The 18,118-nt window shown below is 39.3% G+C and overlaps 1 protein-coding gene and 1 long non-coding RNA gene across 3 annotated transcripts in view; one reads left to right on the top strand and one right to left on the bottom strand.

Annotated features, from left to right (window-relative positions):
- Positions 1-18,118, top strand: part of LOC146662905 (uncharacterized) — a 413,626-nt gene that overhangs the window by 37,319 nt on the left and 358,189 nt on the right. The window lies entirely within an intron of this gene.
- On the bottom strand, positions 9,604-13,694 carry LOC146662910 (muscarinic acetylcholine receptor M1-like). The gene is made up of 5 exons (XM_085415187.1): positions 13,547-13,694; positions 13,045-13,142; positions 12,221-12,516; positions 10,235-10,938; positions 9,604-10,118 (listed from the first exon to the last, which is right to left on the bottom strand). The coding sequence occupies exons 1-5, from the start codon at positions 13,692-13,694 to the stop codon at positions 9,604-9,606; spliced, it is 1,761 nt and encodes a 586-aa protein (XP_085271313.1).

Genomic DNA, 18,118 nt, shown 5'->3' with positions numbered 1-18,118 from the left:
TTGACTAGGGGATAAAGCTGACAGGGGAGACAGAAACACAGAGACCAAAGACAAGAGAGGCACATAGAATACTAAATACTGGGTCAGTGACCCAGGACCATGTCAGAAAGTAAACATATTACTGATACAGAAATAGTTTTCAATACGAGATCACTGCAAAGAGCGCAGCCTTGCCTAATGTCCACCCTGTTACTCATTAAGTGTGCCTATGCCAAAAGGCACACTTATTACTATTGCTCGGATTTATTATTCTTATTATTATTATTATTATTATTTTCCTTTTTCAGCCTGAAATTTTCGCGCGTATATATGTTATATCATTTTGTGCGGCTGGATCAGGAATAGTGTGCTATGACTTTTGGTGTTTATTACTTCTATAGTTTTTTAAATATGAATATTTTAATGCAAGTTTTTGCCCATTGAAATGAATGGGAAGGAAAATGAAACTTACCGGTAAGTGAAACTTAATTTGTGGTGTGTTGGCTCACTCTAGTGGTATGTCCCCGTATTTGGATTACCATAATGACAACAATATCAACGGCGCGCACAGCGTCGGTGCTTTCAGGAACCATTGGAATTCTTAAGGTTGCGCGAAGCATTGAATAGTTACGGTAACGGCAAGGGTGTATGCTTGATGGAAAACTGCATATCCCACAATTCATAGCATACCTCTACCCAGTCAAACAATGGCGGCTGCCACTTCGTTTAATATATTCCTCTTATTCGTGTTTCTAGGTCACAAAGTAAACTTTTAAGATATTTTCAGGTGAGAATGTAGGTGTGTAAACGTCAAAACATCCCATATTGGCAACAGATTTTTCACGATGTTGGCTAGCTAGCCGGCTAGCGCTGCTTCACTCAAAAGCACCCAGGCTTGGCTTTCAGTGAGGCGTCTCTAACTCCTTTCATCCCCGATCGCTCCGCAAACAGTCTTTGTCTTAGCTGGACTTATTTTTCGTTTATATGGGCCGATGATGCTGGTCGATGAGGAAAAACTGAGTTGTTTGGTGGTGGCTAACGCGGAGCTAGCTAGCTAGCCACCGGTATGTGTCTCTTTCCCCTCGTATGTGGGGAAAGAAACATGCGAGGCGGCCGCTGATCGACCGGTTTTCAGGCGAGAATGTAGGTGTGTAAACTTCAAATATCTGCTCGTTTTATCAAGAAGTCCCATATTTTATCAAGAAGTCCCATATCTCTCACGATGTTACTGCTAGCGCCGCATGGCAGCTAGCCGGCTAGCTGGCTAGCGCGGCTTGTGTGACACCCAGGCCGGGCTGGCTCACACATAGGCCGGCTCACGCTCTCGTTCCATCCCCTAGTCTTTCTTGATGACTCTTGGTTGGCTGCTGGATTTATTTTTCATTTATATGGGCTGGTGATTCATTTATTCATTTTAGTAACGGTAAAAACAGTGAAAGGTGGTGGATTGTCCAGATGCTGTTCGATGTGGAAAAAATAACTCGGTTGTTTGGTGGTGGCTAACGCGGAGCTACAACGGAGGGCAGCGGTGTATGACAGAAAGGAGATGGGGAAAAAGAGAGATGCGAGGCGGCCGCCAAGCGACTGGCCCTGGCTTACACCGAGAGTGGTTCTCTATCTGGTTTCACCCCCCTCACCCTCCCTCTCACGCCGCCGGTACGAGTGTCCGGTGAACTGAATGTCAGGTAAGACGTTATTGTATATTTTCGTTGTGCTGACTTTTTACAATCAGTTACACTGGTCGTGTCCAAATTCATGGGCTGCATCCTCCTGAGGAGGTCGGGTAGGCCGGAAGTAAACGGCCGTGAAATTGGACGGTCTAGCCTTCAGATTAGCGTCGCCGCTGTCTCGGTGGAGTTTAATAAACTCAGCCGTCTGCTCCTTGCTATCTAAAATATAACAGGACACTGGCGTAAATTCTCGACTGTCTCATACTTATGTTTAATCAGGTTTCTGTTTGACGTTTAGTCAGCTGTGTAAAAACCAAGGAGGAGGGAGATTAATAAAGTTTTATTTTATCTAATCTAATCTAATAACTTTAATCTCAGCCAAACCGATTTACTCACGAACAAACAAAACACTGAAAAAAGCCCAACAATAACATCTGTAGGTTGTCTAAGTGAATTATATATTACATTTAACCCGAGTAGCGAAAGTCCGCGATGGTCTGAAAATGATGTGCCAGGAGTTGTGCCGTTCTCGGCCGCATCAGTAACCCTCGAGCTCCCGGCTAGCTGTCGAGCTGGTGGGTAGCAGACGTCTCCGAAAACGTCGAAGCACTTTGGCAAATATGCGATATCTTGATAAACCGAGCAGATATTTGATGTTTACACAGCTACTTTCTCGCCTGAAAATATGTTAAAAGTTTATTTTGTGACCCAGAAAGATTAGTAAGAGTAATTTTAAAACTTAGTAGCAGCCGCCATTGCTGGAAACTGGAGTTTGAAACTGGAGGCAGGAGGCTCCGGTCCATTCGCACCAGAACCTCTCGCCATAAGAACAGTTTCTTCCCCTCTGCTGTCGGACACATGAACAATAACCTTATGACTGTTCTCACCCCTAACACATGACCCTACGCTGTGTTGACTGCATCATTCCATGTTTGGCACTGATCACCACCTGCACTCATGTATATACAGTGGGGCAAAAAAGTATTTAGTCAGCCACCAATTGTGCAAGTTCCCCCACTTAAAATGATGACAGAGGTCAGTAATTTGCACCAGAGGTACACTTCAACTGTGAGAGACAGAATGTGAAAAAAAAATCCATGAATTCACATGGTAGGATTTGTAAAGAATTTATTCCTAAATCAGGGTGGCAAATAAGTATTTGGTCACCTCAAACATGGAAAATCTCTGGCTCTCACAGACCTGTAACGTCTTCTGTAAGACGCTGTTCTGTCCCCCACTCGTTACCTGTATGAATGGCACCTGTTTGAACTCATCATCTGTATAAAAGACACCTGTCCACAGCCTCAAACAGTCAGACTCCAAACTCCGCCATGGCCAAGACCAAAGAGCTTTCGAAGGACACCAGGAAAAGTATTGTAGACCTGCACCAGACTGGGAAGAGTGAATCTACAATAGGCAAGCAGCTTGGTGTGAAAAAATCAACTGTGGGAGCAATCATCAGAAAATGGAAGACATACAAGACCACTGATAATCTCCCACGATCTGGGGCTCCACGCAAGATCTCATCCCGTGGGGTCAAAATGATCATGAGAACGGTGAGCAAAGATCCCAGAACCACACGGGGGGACCTGGTGAATGACCTGCAGAGAGCTGGGACCAAAGTAACAAAGGTCACCATCAGTAACACACTACAACGGCAGGGAATCAAATCCCGCAGTGCCAGACATGTTCCGCTGCTGAAGCCAGTGCATGTCCAGGCCCGTCTGAAGTTTGCCAGAGAGCACATGGATGATACAGCAGAGGATTGGGAGAATGTCATGTGGTCAGATGAAACCAAAGTAGAACTTTTTGGTATAAACTCAACTCGTCGTGTTTGGAGGACGAAGAATACTGAGTTGCATCCCAAGAACACCATACCTACTGTGAAGCATGGGGGTGGAAACATCATGCTATGGGGCTGTTTTTCTGCCAAGGGGACAGGACGACTGATCCGTGTTAAGGACAGAATGAATGGGGCCATGTATCGTGAGATTTTGAGCCAAAACCTCCTTCCATCAGTGAGAACTTTGAAGATGAAACGAGGCTGGGTCTTCCAACATGACAATGATCCAAAACACACCGCCCGGGCAACAAAGGAGTGGCTCCGTAAGAAGCATTTGAAAGTCCTGGAGTGGCCTAGCCAGTCTCCAGACCTCAACCCCATAGAAAATCTGTGGCGGGAGTTGAAAGTCCGTGTTGCTCGGCGACAGCCCCAAAACATCACTGCTCTCGAGAAGATCTGCATGGAGGAATGGGCCAAAATACCAGCTACTGTGTGTGCAAACCTGGTAAAGACCTATAGTAAACGTTTGACCTCATTTATTGCCAACAAAGGTTATGTTACAAAGTATTGAGTTGTATTTTTGTTATTGACCAAATACTTATTTTCCACCCTGATTTACGAATAAATTCTTTACAAATCCTACCATGTGGATTCATGGATTTTTTTTTTTCACATTCTGTCTCTCACAGTTGAAGTGTACCTCTGGTGCAAATTACTGACCTCTGTCATCATTTTAGGTGGGGGAACTTGCACAATCGGTGGCTGACTAAATACTTTTTTGCCCCACTGTATCATGTATATACCTATCTATTTAGCACTTTTAATTTTTAACTTTTAATTCTTATTCTTATTTTCATGTCTATTTAAGCGTAATTTATGACAGTATGTTTGCACTGAAGCAAACGAGCGGTGTTTGGTTTTACCATAGTTCATGGTGGAGAATGGCTGCTCTGCTGAATTTTGCTCTCTGTAGCCGTTTGAATGGCAAACTACACTGATTAGCGGCGGCATAGGCACACTTAAAATTTCTTCAGAAATTTTCGCTTTCTAGTTTTATATTAAGATTTAAAAATCTAGTTGGTATTGCTTTCAGAACTGCACATGATTATTTGCAGCTAGGAGGTTGTTAATGCTAGCTGCAAATTGTTAATCAAGTCTAACAGTCTACAGTCTATGAACTAACCTCAGCCAACACCAGCTAACAATGTTAGCTCGGTAACAATGTTACCGAGCTAACATTGGTAATAGTAGTAAATCACACAGCGATAGTACATTCATGTTGTTGTAAAAAGCTGGACAATATATCAGGTAATCCAAAGTATTCAGAACACGTTACTCACATTAAGTAACTTAACAGAATACGTTATAAACTACATTTTGGGGCATGTATTCTGTAATCCGTAGTGGAATACATGTTAAAAGTAAGCTTCCCAACACTGAAATAGGGGGACCTTATATCTGAAGAATGTTGGCACCATATCATACAATTGTTTTATAATTTGCTCATATTTGCTCACTAGCACTTTATATAGCCTCTGTAGAAACTATCTACACCCTCACTTATCTTAACTGCACTACTGTATAGCTCTGTGTAAATAATCATTCTGTACAGTCGATAATCTTTAATCCTACAACTGTTTACAACTTGCATAGTTCCCATTTCTGTATAGCTGTATATCTCAGATTCTGTAAAGTTATTTATTTCATATTCTGTATAGTTTTTCATATTTATATCCTGTTCATAGCCTGTACATAGCTTGTACTCACTACAGCCTGTACATACTTATAGTTATAGAATATTCACAACATACTTCATACCGTGTACATTATAACATACCATAATAGACCCATTTCTGTAATATACTTACATATCTATATTATTGCTAATATATATTCTAATATATCTATATCACTAAAGCACTTCTGGATGGACGCAAACTGCATTTCGTTGCCCTGTACCTGTGCATGTGCAATGACAATAAAGTTGAATTCTATTCTATTCTATTCTATTCTATTCTATTCTATATGAGCAAATGAGTATAAAAGGGGGGTGGAGGCCATTATAAAGGGCAATTGTGAAGGGCAATAAAGGGCAATTGTGTGCTATAGGATATGTCGGGCTTTGTTTGATCCCCTACCTCATGATAATTAATGTCTGTATTTTTTTCCCTTGACTTTAAATGTGGAATACTGTACATATTTTGACCCAGATATTGATATTTGTAACTTATGTGCCTGTGTTTTTTTTCCCTTCTGTTTGTATTTGGCTCTGCTAATTTGTTGTTGTTTGTCTTGTTTCCAAAAAATTCAATACATCATTGTTTTATTCACTGAGGAGATGATGGAGTGGGTCAGTGCTGGGCTCAGATCTAACCCCCGTCCCAATCCCTTTTTGTCCCCCATAAACCCCCCACCAGAGCGGCCAAAGGTTCGCCCTAACCCTAACCCTCAACAGAGCAATCGAAGTTACATTGCCCAGCCTTGCCCCCCTTAGTTCCTCCTTACCACCTTCATGCCCTGTCTCCGCAGTCTGATGTGTGATGTGTGGAGGGTCCGGGCTGCGAGGATTATGGCAGTGGCGACTTTTCCCAGGAGAAGCTGGGACCCTGTTTACTAGAAGGTTTTAAAATCTCTGTACTTTCAGGTGACAGAAGGAGACATGTGGCCTGGTCAAAACACAGAGAGCTGCACTCTCAAAGATCTTTAAACATAGTAAACATACCTTGTGTGCCACAGACTGCTCCCAAACACGAGGGGACAAGTAATACCTCTAAAACACTTAAGTTGGCTTTATTAAACGTTAGATCTTTAGCTGGGAAAACATTTTTAATTAATGATTTAATCACTGAGCACAGCCTTGATTTTATGTTTTTAACTGAAACTTGGTTGGACCAAAGTAACAGTGGAGCTGTTCTCATCGAGACGACCCCTCCTAACTACAGTTTTATCAGTGAGGCCAGGGTGAGCAGGAGAGGAGGAGGGGTTGCTGTCTTATTAATGAATCATTTCAATGTAAGCAGCTATCTCCTGGAAGTTTTCAGGCTTTTGAATATGTGGCTTTACAGCTGAAGGCCCCATCCATTGAATTGTGCTATACAAAAAAACTTGCCTTGCCTTTATAAAAAGAAGGCTTGTAGGAACATTTGAGGTTGTTCTTCTCGGTCTTCTGGGGATGAGCAAAACATTGTATTTCAAGGTTCATCGGTGGACCCAAAAATTGGTTTTAGATTTTTTTGTACATTTTAGGTTATAAATTCAAGAAGACTTGAATTTCCTTTTTTTTTCTTCTGGATTACAACTTTCAAGGATGTCTACTGTGGTCCTGTGGATTATAACTTCAAGAAGATCTGGATTTTTACCTTATTCCTAGGGGACTGAATTTCCAAAGGGAGCTACTTTCCTATTAGATGATATCAAAATGGATGAGATAAGGGCATCATGGCCAAGGCTAGGGATGGGTATCGAGGTTCCCAGGAGTCCAATTCCTTGGAATCTTTACTCGCATTGAAGTGCTTTATTCTTATCAATTCTCATTTCTAGCCAATGCATACCCATTCTCTCTTCAACAGCTCTCCTTTCCAGATTAGTATTAGAAATGAGCATTAACTCAGGTTAGATTAATTGGATAAGTATAATTAAATATGATTTGATTATGTGATCATTATTTTTTGGTTGTGCTTTTGCTTTGCTTCTGCTAAATTGCTTTAATAAAATATCCCACATTAAAATAGTCTAAATTGTGGACATTCCTTTTTTAAGCCTTTGTGAAATAGTAGTGGTAAAAACCTGTTTATTTTTATAACATTTACAGTGTTCTTAAAGGTTACTGTAACCTTACAAATAACAAATCCTTGAGGACTACTGAAGGATTTTTCAGCTCACTCCAATCCGGTTGTTCAGTCTGACGTCACTAGCCGTGTCTGGGTCTAAACTCCGCTGCAGGTCCATATATCAAACGATCACTATGGCATTACTGTGAGTTGAAAAACTGTCTAAAGTCTTTCATCTTTAATAAAATGATCAGCGTTCTGCTCTACCAGGTGTAACAATTGAGTTTAACATCCAGGCATCCATGAAAACGGAATTTATGACATTTAACGGAGTTAGAAGTTAGCAGGGAGTTAGCTCGCTAGCTTCTATCTAAATACAATATAGCATGTCCTGACTGTGGGGTTTTGGAAACAAATTAAAACGTACAGCTCTGCTATCACTTCCAGCATAAATGAAGACAGAAAACTAAACAGCAGTGACGTTTGTAGGGTTACTGAAGTTGGGCTAGCTGGTATATAATGATGTGCTACGTGACCGCTAGCGACACAGCTATGTTAGCATAATATAAACAAGCTAACTTTTTTTCCACTCGATAAAAGTTAATGTGAGTGTTCTCGGTGGTCAGGAACAAATGTAATCGCATGGCAGGATGCTGTAAAAGGACCAAACTTCAGCCAGGAGAACAACTGAGATAATCCATCCACAATACGAGGTTAGTCATTCATATACTGCTGCATGGGCTGGGCTGTAGTTACATCGTAAGGTTTTAAAAACTGAGCTTAAATAAATGATTAGCGGTAATAAAAGCCGAGGGAGGTCAACAGTGATCACTGACTGTTTTAGGAGCTTTTTGAGATCAAATAGAAGAAAATACATAACATTGAACATGTTAACAACACAAAAGCCATATTAAACGCAGACTACTTTAGACCCGGAAGTAGGATTCGTCGCGTCATCACTGAACAACCGGATAAATAAATTGCTGATAAATAAATTTGCGGGTCACTTAAAGTTTTCTGCAAAACATTTAGACAAGCCAATGATCTACTGGGTGAACATAGTCTTGTCAAATGAGACCAAAATTAAACTCTCTTGATCTCACTGCACACATTGTGGAGGAGGAGGAGAAATGGCACCTCAAAAACACCATACCAACCAAGTTTGGAGGTGGAAACACTATGGTGGGGATTGTTTTTTGTAGCATGTGGTCATGCTCAAACTTGGCAGACTTCATATAACTAAAGGGAGGATAAATGGAGTGATGTACCAAGACATCCTTGACCTGTTGCCATCAGCCATGATGCTGCATGTAAAACAAGGGTAGACAATGCAAGACAATTCCCAAACACACAGAAAGAAAATTCTCAATTGGAGAAAGAAAATGCATCTTGTGAAATGGCCCCGCCTTGAATCCATTTATAAATCTTTGGAAAGAACTAAAAATCCAAGTTCACACTCTGAAACCTTTAAGATTTGAAGACAGTTTGCGTGAAAAAATGGATCAAAGATCACACCCAAGCAATGCAAGCAGCTAGTTGTACTAAGTATTATATAAATTTCAGTAAGCATGCTCAATACTTATTCCCTGTATCATTCTGTATTATTACACATTATTATTTGAATTGAATCCAGGAAATTATAAATCCTTCAAGATTGTCATTTCATAAATGAAACTAAAATTAATCTACTTGAACATCGTAGTTATTAAGACCAGTACAGTGTGTCATAAAGTAAGTGCGAAAGTGAAGGTCAGAGATTTTACACAAAGTCATTTTATGGGCTCAAACTTTGCAAATATTCAAGTTTCTGAAGATTTTATTTTTATTGTATTTTTTTTAAGTTAAACTGAGAGTTGTTTTTTCACTGAAACTGATTATTTGGCCTCAGGGTGGAGAAACTGTTTAATCCATGAGTTATTTGGACATGTGGGCAATGTAAAGATACACCCACCAAAAACACTGAAGGTGATATATTCTAGTGATTCATCTGTATTACTATGTAATATCTGGTGACCAGTTTTTTTTATGGATATGACGCTAAATACATGAAACGTGATTATTTGGAGTATCTGTGGAAGATAATTATCCATTCCAAATGAAGCAATGAAGATACAATATTTTGGACGATAGGTTTTTCTACTACAGTAGCTTGGTAAAAAAGCAAGAATACAATAACATTCAAATTAACTGTATTTATATATAGCACCAAATCACAGCAACAGTTGCCTCAAGGGGCTTTATATTGTAATGTAAAAACCCTACAATAATAACTACACATAAATTAATAGAACACAAAAATATTTGTGAGGGTGAATTTCAATTAATTATGTTTCCATTAAAGTTAAGGCATCCAACTCTGATTGTGGATTAGAAAGTGCAGCTTTAAACAAAGATCCACACTCTACATGGGGTCTTTCTTATGGAATGCCACAGCCTGTCTCTGATAAAAATGAGGCTTGTTCTTTCTTTGATTCCACTGACACATTAAAATATCTCTAAAGGTTGTCCTGAAGGTCTTGTTGCATAAGGCATAGCACATGGGGTTGACTGTGCTGTTAACATAACACAACCAGTAGCCCAGAGCCCAGAGAGTTTCAGGGATACAGTCCTGACAAAAAGTATTGACCAAAACCATGATATTATATGGTAACCATGTTGTAATGAAGGCAAACAGAATGGCGCTAAGTGTCCTTGCAGCTTTTTTCTCATTTGCCTTTTTTTCGTTCTTGCGCTTGCTGATCTCCGTCTTGGCCTTGGAGGCAAAGCGTTTGGCCACTGCAGCGTCTTTCATGGTGATAGCTGTAGGTGACAGGTCAGCAGAACAGGAGGTTGCTGCATTTGATCCTCTTGGACTTATGTTTGTAGACAGGGGATATTTTTCCTTGTTTTCCTTCCCCTTTCTAGACTTCTTACCATCTATATAGATATATTAAACATCAAAAGGGACATGTAATGAACATTAAACATCATGTAGTAGGGTATTTATTAATATATTATGAAAACAAAGACCACTAAATAGGTCTATGTCCAACCTTTTGAAGATCTTGCATCGACTTCTGCCTCTGAACCTGACTGGTCTTCTGAATCCCAGGCCTCGTTATTGTTAAAGCTGTCACAGCTACTCTGTTCTGCTGGTGGTGATGTGGCATTTAATCTCTTGGATGCATGGTGAACTGGCAGAAGAGATGAAATCTCAAAGCAGAACATGTTGCATTTCCCTCTACTTTCTACGCCTCCTGGTAGGCTTGCGTTGTTCTTCTCAGAAGACAAATGATTTAGTCCATAGCTGCTGTAGTTTTGGGACCTCACCTGGTGCAGCATAGCTGCTGAGATATTCTGGTTGTTGGGTGTACTTTCTCCACCTTTTTTTCCACTACTACCCCTTTCATGTGGAGCCTGATTTGGGTTGTTCCCTGACCCAGATCCCTTGAGACCCTGTACATCTTTAGCTCGCTTCTCTGTCTCCTGATAGATCTTCCAGAACAGGATTGCCATAATAGTTACTGGCAGGTAGAAGGCAGCAATAGCTGTACAAAATGTAATTATAGGCTCAGACAAGAACTGAATGTAGCACTCGTTTGGCTGTACTGTCCGCTCACCCACGATGTACTGCCAGAACAGAATGGCTGGGGCCCACAGAATAAAAGAGATAGACCAGGCTAATCCAATCATGGTCATGGCCCGCTTGGTTGTTCGCTTGGCCCGGTAAGTCAGTGGTCTGGTCACAGAAAAATACCTAAGAGGATACAAAAAGAAGGCAGGCAACTATTTGAAGCTGTTCAGAGTCAAAAGAATTAGATATTTTCAAACCCATGACGCTCATGAAAGCTTTGTCATGGCTATGGATACATTTCAATCATAAAGCATGGAAATGTTTGCGATTCCAATACATGTTTTATGTATTTATTTTTAAATCATTAAAATTTATACATCAAAATACATGACCGTAGATAGTAGGGGTGCAACGATACACAAAATTCACGGTTCGGTTCAATACTTTGGTGTCACGGTTCGATATTTTTTCAATACAAAAAAAAATTGTTCATGCCTTTTTAATTTGTCATTTATTAAAATTATAAATATATATTTTAACTCAAAAGTACAGTTTTTAAATTTAATGTTGCTGAAACAATAAAGGGATAAAAAAAAAAATCTATCTGATGGAGAAATCACTCATCTTTGGAAAAGAGTTTATTACAGAGAAATGGCTCTTTCCAAAATAAAAGCTATACTATATGCTTCTTCTGGGCTATATTCTCAGCAGCATATTAAACATATCAGGTCCCCATAAGGAGAATCCTGTGCTAACGGCTGTCTAAATGACTCGGGTAAAGTTTGTAGCATGCGTGCTTGTTGTTTTTGTCTGCTTCCACTTGTCTTTGCACGAGGATGATGTCGGAGTAAATGTGCAGTCATATTCGTTGTGTTCCCACTAGTGCTGTCAGCGTTAATCTGAAATGACGTTAACGCCACAACACGGCAAATCTCCGTTAACGAGTTACCGCGGATCGCCCCGTGCCTGGGGCTGGACGGCCAACACGTTAACGAGCTAACTGTGCTAACACACTAGCTCCCACCCATGTAATTGAGCATTGCGTGGCACATCCGACACATTGTTTCACTTTTGTCCATGACGCGCTTACCTTCAGGGTCATACGTCACATGAAAACCAAAATAGTTCCAAACGGCACATCTGAATGAGGGTGGGGGAGGTTCAATTTGCCATGTTGCAAGGAGAGCTTAACTTCTGTCTCGCTAGCTTGCCCTGCGCTCAGTGAATCTGCGTTCGACTACTCCGCCTAGGCTGCACTGTCGAGCGCAGATCCACTGAGCGCTCAACACAGACAGCACCGTCAGAAGGAAAGTTGATAAAATAAATTAAAAATGTTGTATTGTTCGACACATATGCGTACCGAACCGAAAGCACCCGAACAGTTCAATATCGATACGATATCGATCGTTGCACCCCTGGTAGATAGATTTACTTTACTGAATTTTTTTTTTTAAATTCAACTTACCTGTCAAAGCTGATGACTAGCAGATTCATGACAGAGGCATTACTGGCCACATAGTCTATCGCAAGCCACAGGTCACAAACAACTGGTCCCAGGGCCCACTGGTCCATGATGATGTAGGTGGTATACAGATTCATAGACAGCGTTCCAATGGTCAGGTCAGCAAAGGCTAGGCTCAGCAGATAGTAATTGTTCACTGTCTTCAGTGCCTTATTTACCTTGAACGACACCAACACTAGGATGTTGCCAACAATAGTGACAAGAGAAAGTGATCCAGTGAGGAGGACAATTATGATGACCTGAAGGTGAAGACGTAGGCAAAAATCAAAAACGAACTGCTTCCTTAAACTCAACAGCCATTGTGCAGTAAATGACCTATTACTCTATATAGTTCCTCCAAACCTATAACACCTTTAGGATAAATGAGGAACATACAGAAAACTATTCACTTGTCAAGCAATGGTTCAAATGACGTGCTTTCACTGCAGATGTCATCCTGCATCACTGTCAGTTTAACATTATATTACATGTGGAACAGTTTTGTTTGGCAATAATATCTCAATCTGAACAAAACAAAAATGTAACCATACTTGTAAAAAGTCTCTTTATGAAAATAAATTTTCATGTATGCAAAGTTTGCCCCGGAATATCTACTGTACGCAAAACTTTCACAGGAGCCATCAAGCCCCTAGACCCATGAGCTGAATTTTTGGTGGTAGTTAGAGTTCCATGGCTTGGTACTGAAGCAATGGAATTTATACAGTGAAGCCCTAAAACAGATCTAATAAGATCAAAGTTAAAAGTAGAACTGTTGCCACAACAGTTACCTGCCAGATTGTATGCCCTCCTAATGGATTAAACTCATCTGGAGGCAGCATTAATGTTCTGTTATCTGCTGAATTGCCCATACTCTGGTAGGAGCCACCTGAAAATGTGGAGAATATTATTATTGTGAATCAATTTTCTCAACTAATAAAATAACCTAATTTGGAAAAAACAAAGCAATGATTTGAAATTATTGTGCCTACAAATCATATTTCCATTTCAGATTGCCACAATTCTTTTCGCAGCCTTACATTATTATCTCTGTCACCAGCCTAAAGTCAAGTGGCTTTCTGTTACATTTTGGTATTTTTTGCTTTTTTAGTTCTTTGACTGTCCTTCGTATGTCTTCTTTTTCCTCCACGCATTGTCCTGCAGGAATATAGGCATAATCTTAAATTCTTTTGTTTTCTTTAATTTCCTATTCCCTGCACGTGTTCTTTCAGATAGAATATCATTTAACATGTACACATATAATTTATACAGCTTTACAGTTGTGCATAGTACCTAAGATAGCAGAGTCAGCTTTGATGATGGTATCTGGCTGGTCTCTCATACCAGGAAATCTGCTGGTAAGGAAGTAGACAGGATCAGAGCTGGAGGTCAGGTTCATTGTGACCATGACACATCTGAAAGAAAAAACAGAATAAATCATTTTAATACATAAAAATGAACGATTAAGGAATTCAGCTGATACTTTTACAAATGACAATAAGGTACCATTTCAGTCAGCCAAGACATGTTACTTTATCCAGACTATCCAGTCCAGCTTGTCAGCATTAGCAAGGTGCAATCATATGATTTACTGATACACCTGATCACTGGTGCAAAGTGACAGACTAATAAATTACTAGCATTCACTCACCAAAGCACATAAATGTCTTGGACTGTTGGTACCTCATAGCAAGCCATAATATTTCTCAAATCAATTAGATTGCTCCAAATATCACAAACCAAACTGAGAGGTCCAGTTCAGTGACTCCAGTTGACTGAGATGAGTAGTGGTGTGCCATACTACACATTCTGATGCTGATACCAAATAAATACAAAGATGGTATTGCCTATACCAATACAGATACAAACATTTCATATCAGCTTATAAAGTCAGCTTAGGGAAGAGTATATATCAATCGCGCTGATATCAGTCTGATACCATTACCATCATTGGTATCGATATTGTCAATGTTTAGATCGATCCACCCACCTACAGAGTGAGTCCTAGCAAGCAGTTTGGAAATAGCTACATGTCAATCACACAGAAAAGTCTGAAAAGTAATTGATTGCCCTATTGTGATTACCTCAGTTTTGGAATCACCCTCAATTTACCTTTAGAGGTACCAGTGTTATTGGCACTTTCATGTTGGCTTCATTTTTCAGCCTTAGAGGTTACGAGGTTACTTGGTTGTTCCCAATTCCTTAAGTCACACCGAACATCATGTAAGGAGGTACAAAGTAACAAAGTAAATAATTATCTAAAGGTCATAAGCATTACAAATATCTTTACAAACTGGTTACTTTGGATAGTTTCTCTCTTCATAAGGACATTATAATGGTCAGATTCTTTTTAATAACTCATCCATTTAGATACTAGTAAGGTATAAACTTAGAGCGGTGGCTGCTTTGATTGGCTCTTGCACAACGTTTTTCTACTCCTACTTAAATCTAAAAGCAGTTTTGCTAAAAGTCATTCACTAGTTTACACATAATCACAACTGTTTATTCTATATGCACAGCATATGTGTAAGGCATTTTCCCAATCACACATACACATGGATACATTAAGAGTTTAGTTTCTTGCTCAAGTCTGCTTTAATGTGCGGACCGGAGAAGCCCAGTGTGAAACTGTGAAAAGAGCTTCCTAAAAGAAATTCCTGTATTGGAACCATAGCTTTTCTTTCTTTGGTACTGCCTTTGGCACCATCTTGTGGTCATTGTAAATAGCAGTATTGCAAAGGATGTGAGCCTGTAATAATCACTGTGGTTACACATGGGGGTCACTAAGGAGCTTCCTTTTTGCTCAGTGGTTCATAGACCGAGCATCGCAGTGCAATAATCCTTTTAATCCTTGCTTAATATGGCTTCATTTCTAAGCTGCTAGCTTTTTGACTATCTTTTGGGACTGAGTACTGTATCTGTGATCATGGTTATTTGCAGACAAATTAAATGTGTCTGTACAGTACTGTTTCTCTAGGCTGCTCATATGTTACAGTTATTGTTATTTTACTTCTGTAATAATACACATACAATTTGCTTTCTTTTATGTTTTACAAATATTTGCATATTTTTCACAATTAAACCCTACCAAATACAACAAACCATCTGTGCCTTAGAGGATGCATTGATAAAGGATATAACAAGTTAGCTATGTAATTGAAAATACATTACAGTCAAAAACTTGTAATGAGGACAGCATAAATTCAGTCAAGGCTGTTGTGAGACAAGTGAATTGCCTTAGAACTTAAAACGTTTTTATTGTCATTGTACAGTTGAATGCACAGCAAAATTAGGTAGCAAGACTACAAAGGTGCAGAAGTAAAGAAAACAATATACAATAAACTCCCACACTGTGGGAGTTTGTACATGGGCATCATAATAGGATATAATAAATAAGGGTAGAATGGCTATGGTGATTAAGGATAGGGATGGTAATTGCACATCTGCCAAAATATTGCACAGGGAATAGTGGCAAGTACTTCTTAGTAGATGTATAAGAGGTATAAATTTAAACATGCTTCTTTATGTATGAAAAACATAGTCAGCCATCCTTTGTTCACTGAGTGACTGCAGACATGTAGAACCTGCTACCAATCCAACAAGAGCCCAGTAAAACAGTAAAACAGTTCTCTTAATAGAAGAACAAATTCAAACTCCCCAGCTTACCAGGTAAGATCCTTCATCATGTTTGACCTCTGTCTGTCTGCCACAGCATCCTCTTAACCTGCCTCACTGAAACCTGAACTTATTTTATCAACAGGACACTGTAATGTAAAGTCAGAGTGTAATCTTGCACAGGATCAGTGTGCAATACCTACATACTTTCTCCTGTTCAAATAGTTAAACATCACATTGAATTTTAGTGCTACACGTCCGACATACAATGGTCGACCTAATCCATAAACTATTAAATGGCATCAAACACGGCCACACTGAAAGCCAACTAAACGAAGCTGCTGTTTACGTGAGCAAACACAGTGTGGAGGGTTGGTGGTTTGTAACATCAGTTCTTATTTCATCTTTTCTATAACACAGTTTTAAAAAACTGTGAAAACAGAGTTGTTTACTTATTTTCGATACTCAGTTGAACGTGAAAAGAACAAGTGACATATTAAATGTATGTATTCACATTTACTATACATTTACGTTTAAATCCTTTTGCTTTTCGCAACCCAAATTACATGAAAAAGCAACCCCTCTCTTCCAAAGCATTCCTGGCATCCTTTTTAGATTTTGACACTTTTTGCCGCATACAAACTGCGAGTCACCTTGTATATGTTGACTATAAAATTAGAGCAAACCTTCTCTAGATACATTTTGATTGTCCTTAGTATTAAATACGCAAGACAGCACTGCATTTCCACAAAAGCTGACAAACACTGAGAAATCTTTGAACAGTATTATAGCCTCACCATCCATCGCATTGGTGATTCTGGCATAGATTAGCATAGCCTGTAAAGAATAGATGACATTACTAATACAGGCTGTACTAATTAAAGCCAGAAACATCATTTCGTCACAGAAAATCTCTTTGGCTGGTGTTCTTAGAACTGATGATAATCTTGTAGAAGAGAAACATTTTAACCTTTCAGCTGAAGAGTGACTTTTACATAAACAAGTCAACAAAACACACATTAAAATAGAAGAATCAACTAAAACGGTAAGTACTTAATCTTAAAGAAAGTACATGAAAATACTCTGCACATGCAAATCCTTTCCAATAAGTTATGAATGAAATCAAAGACAGTCTCCTTGACTTTACTTTAAAAATTTGCATTTAAAAACAATGAGAAACCTCTCACTAGTTACTTAAGGAATAGTAAATGACTGTATTTATAAAACCCTAACTATTAGACATTGAATTACACATTGAATTGCTCTTACCTACCCACTCTTGTCTCAGTATCTACTGTGATATCCTGATGGGAAACTTAGCTCTACTCATGCAGCGTAGAGTTTTCTTCTGTAGTTCAGTGGGTGAGTGACGGAATCCTCCAGCTCCGCCTTTGACCAAAGCTTTGCTTCTTTCTGCAGGGGAGGTTTTTAGAAGAGTACTTTTACAAGTTAGCGTTAACTAGAAGATGTTGTGAGGGATCTGACCAAGAAACTGTCAGATAATAAAATGACCTTATGAACTAAAAAAGATACAAACTGAGAATTAAATGGAATATATCTTTATGCATGATCAGTCATCCATCCCAAAAAGTTGATTCGGTTCATCTGGAAAATGCTACATACAGATGAACAGAATCAACCAAATTATAGGAAGATAACACTAACTTTTGAAAGGACAAACGCCCCTTTTCCATTAGTACCTATTCACACCAACTAGACACAGCTTGCCACGACATAACAATTTAGAACCACCTTATGTCCGTGGTCATTGTCATAGCAACATATGTGAGCATCCCACATGAACAAAGCAATAAATGTGGGCGTCGAGGCAAGAATATACCTGCTGCTCGGTCTGTGGCTTTTTGTCAGACCTGGAGACCTCTGTGTGGTTTTTTGTAGCAATTTTCCCGTTTTTAAAAATGGCAAACCGTGGCGAGCCGTGCCGAGGAGGTACTAATTGGAAAATGGGCTAAAGATTAGTTTTCTGTTCTCTTTGAGAGGTTGAAACTACTGAAACTGACATAACCTGATATTTGTCCATAACTTTTTAAGCAATTTACTAGAAAAAAAATGTAGTCAAAAGACAAAAAGTACACGACCATCTATTATGGGTATATCTGACTGGTGGTAAGTTGCATTAAACTGTAGATATCTGCAGTATAAAACACAGGACTGGATACACCTTAAAACCAATTATTTAAAACATCAGCAATGTAAAAAAAAAAACAAATAAAGGAAAAGTAATGTAAT

Source organism: Rhamphochromis longiceps, linkage group LG8 (assembly GCF_057381845.1).
Source record: "Rhamphochromis longiceps isolate RC_006_pf linkage group LG8, R_longiceps_female_GT1.1, whole genome shotgun sequence".
NCBI classification, from domain to species: domain Eukaryota; kingdom Metazoa; phylum Chordata; class Actinopteri; order Cichliformes; family Cichlidae; genus Rhamphochromis; species Rhamphochromis longiceps.
Note: the sequence above shows the minus strand (reverse complement) of the source record. Positions and strands in the feature narration are given on the sequence as shown.

Bases quoted from the DNA above. Each gene is read 5' to 3' on its own strand.
- LOC146662910 (XM_085415187.1), bottom strand. From the start codon at position 13,694: ATGATTTATTCTGTTTTTTCTTTCAGATGTGTCATGGTCACAATGAAC. The intron at 13,143-13,546 runs GTACTATGCACA...CCACATTTTCAG, and splicing joins AGCTGACTCTGCTATCTTAG to GTGGCTCCTACCAGAGTATG. The intron at 12,517-13,044 runs GTAACTGTTGTG...CTTCACCTTCAG, and splicing joins GAGGGCATACAATCTGGCAG to GTCATCATAATTGTCCTCCT.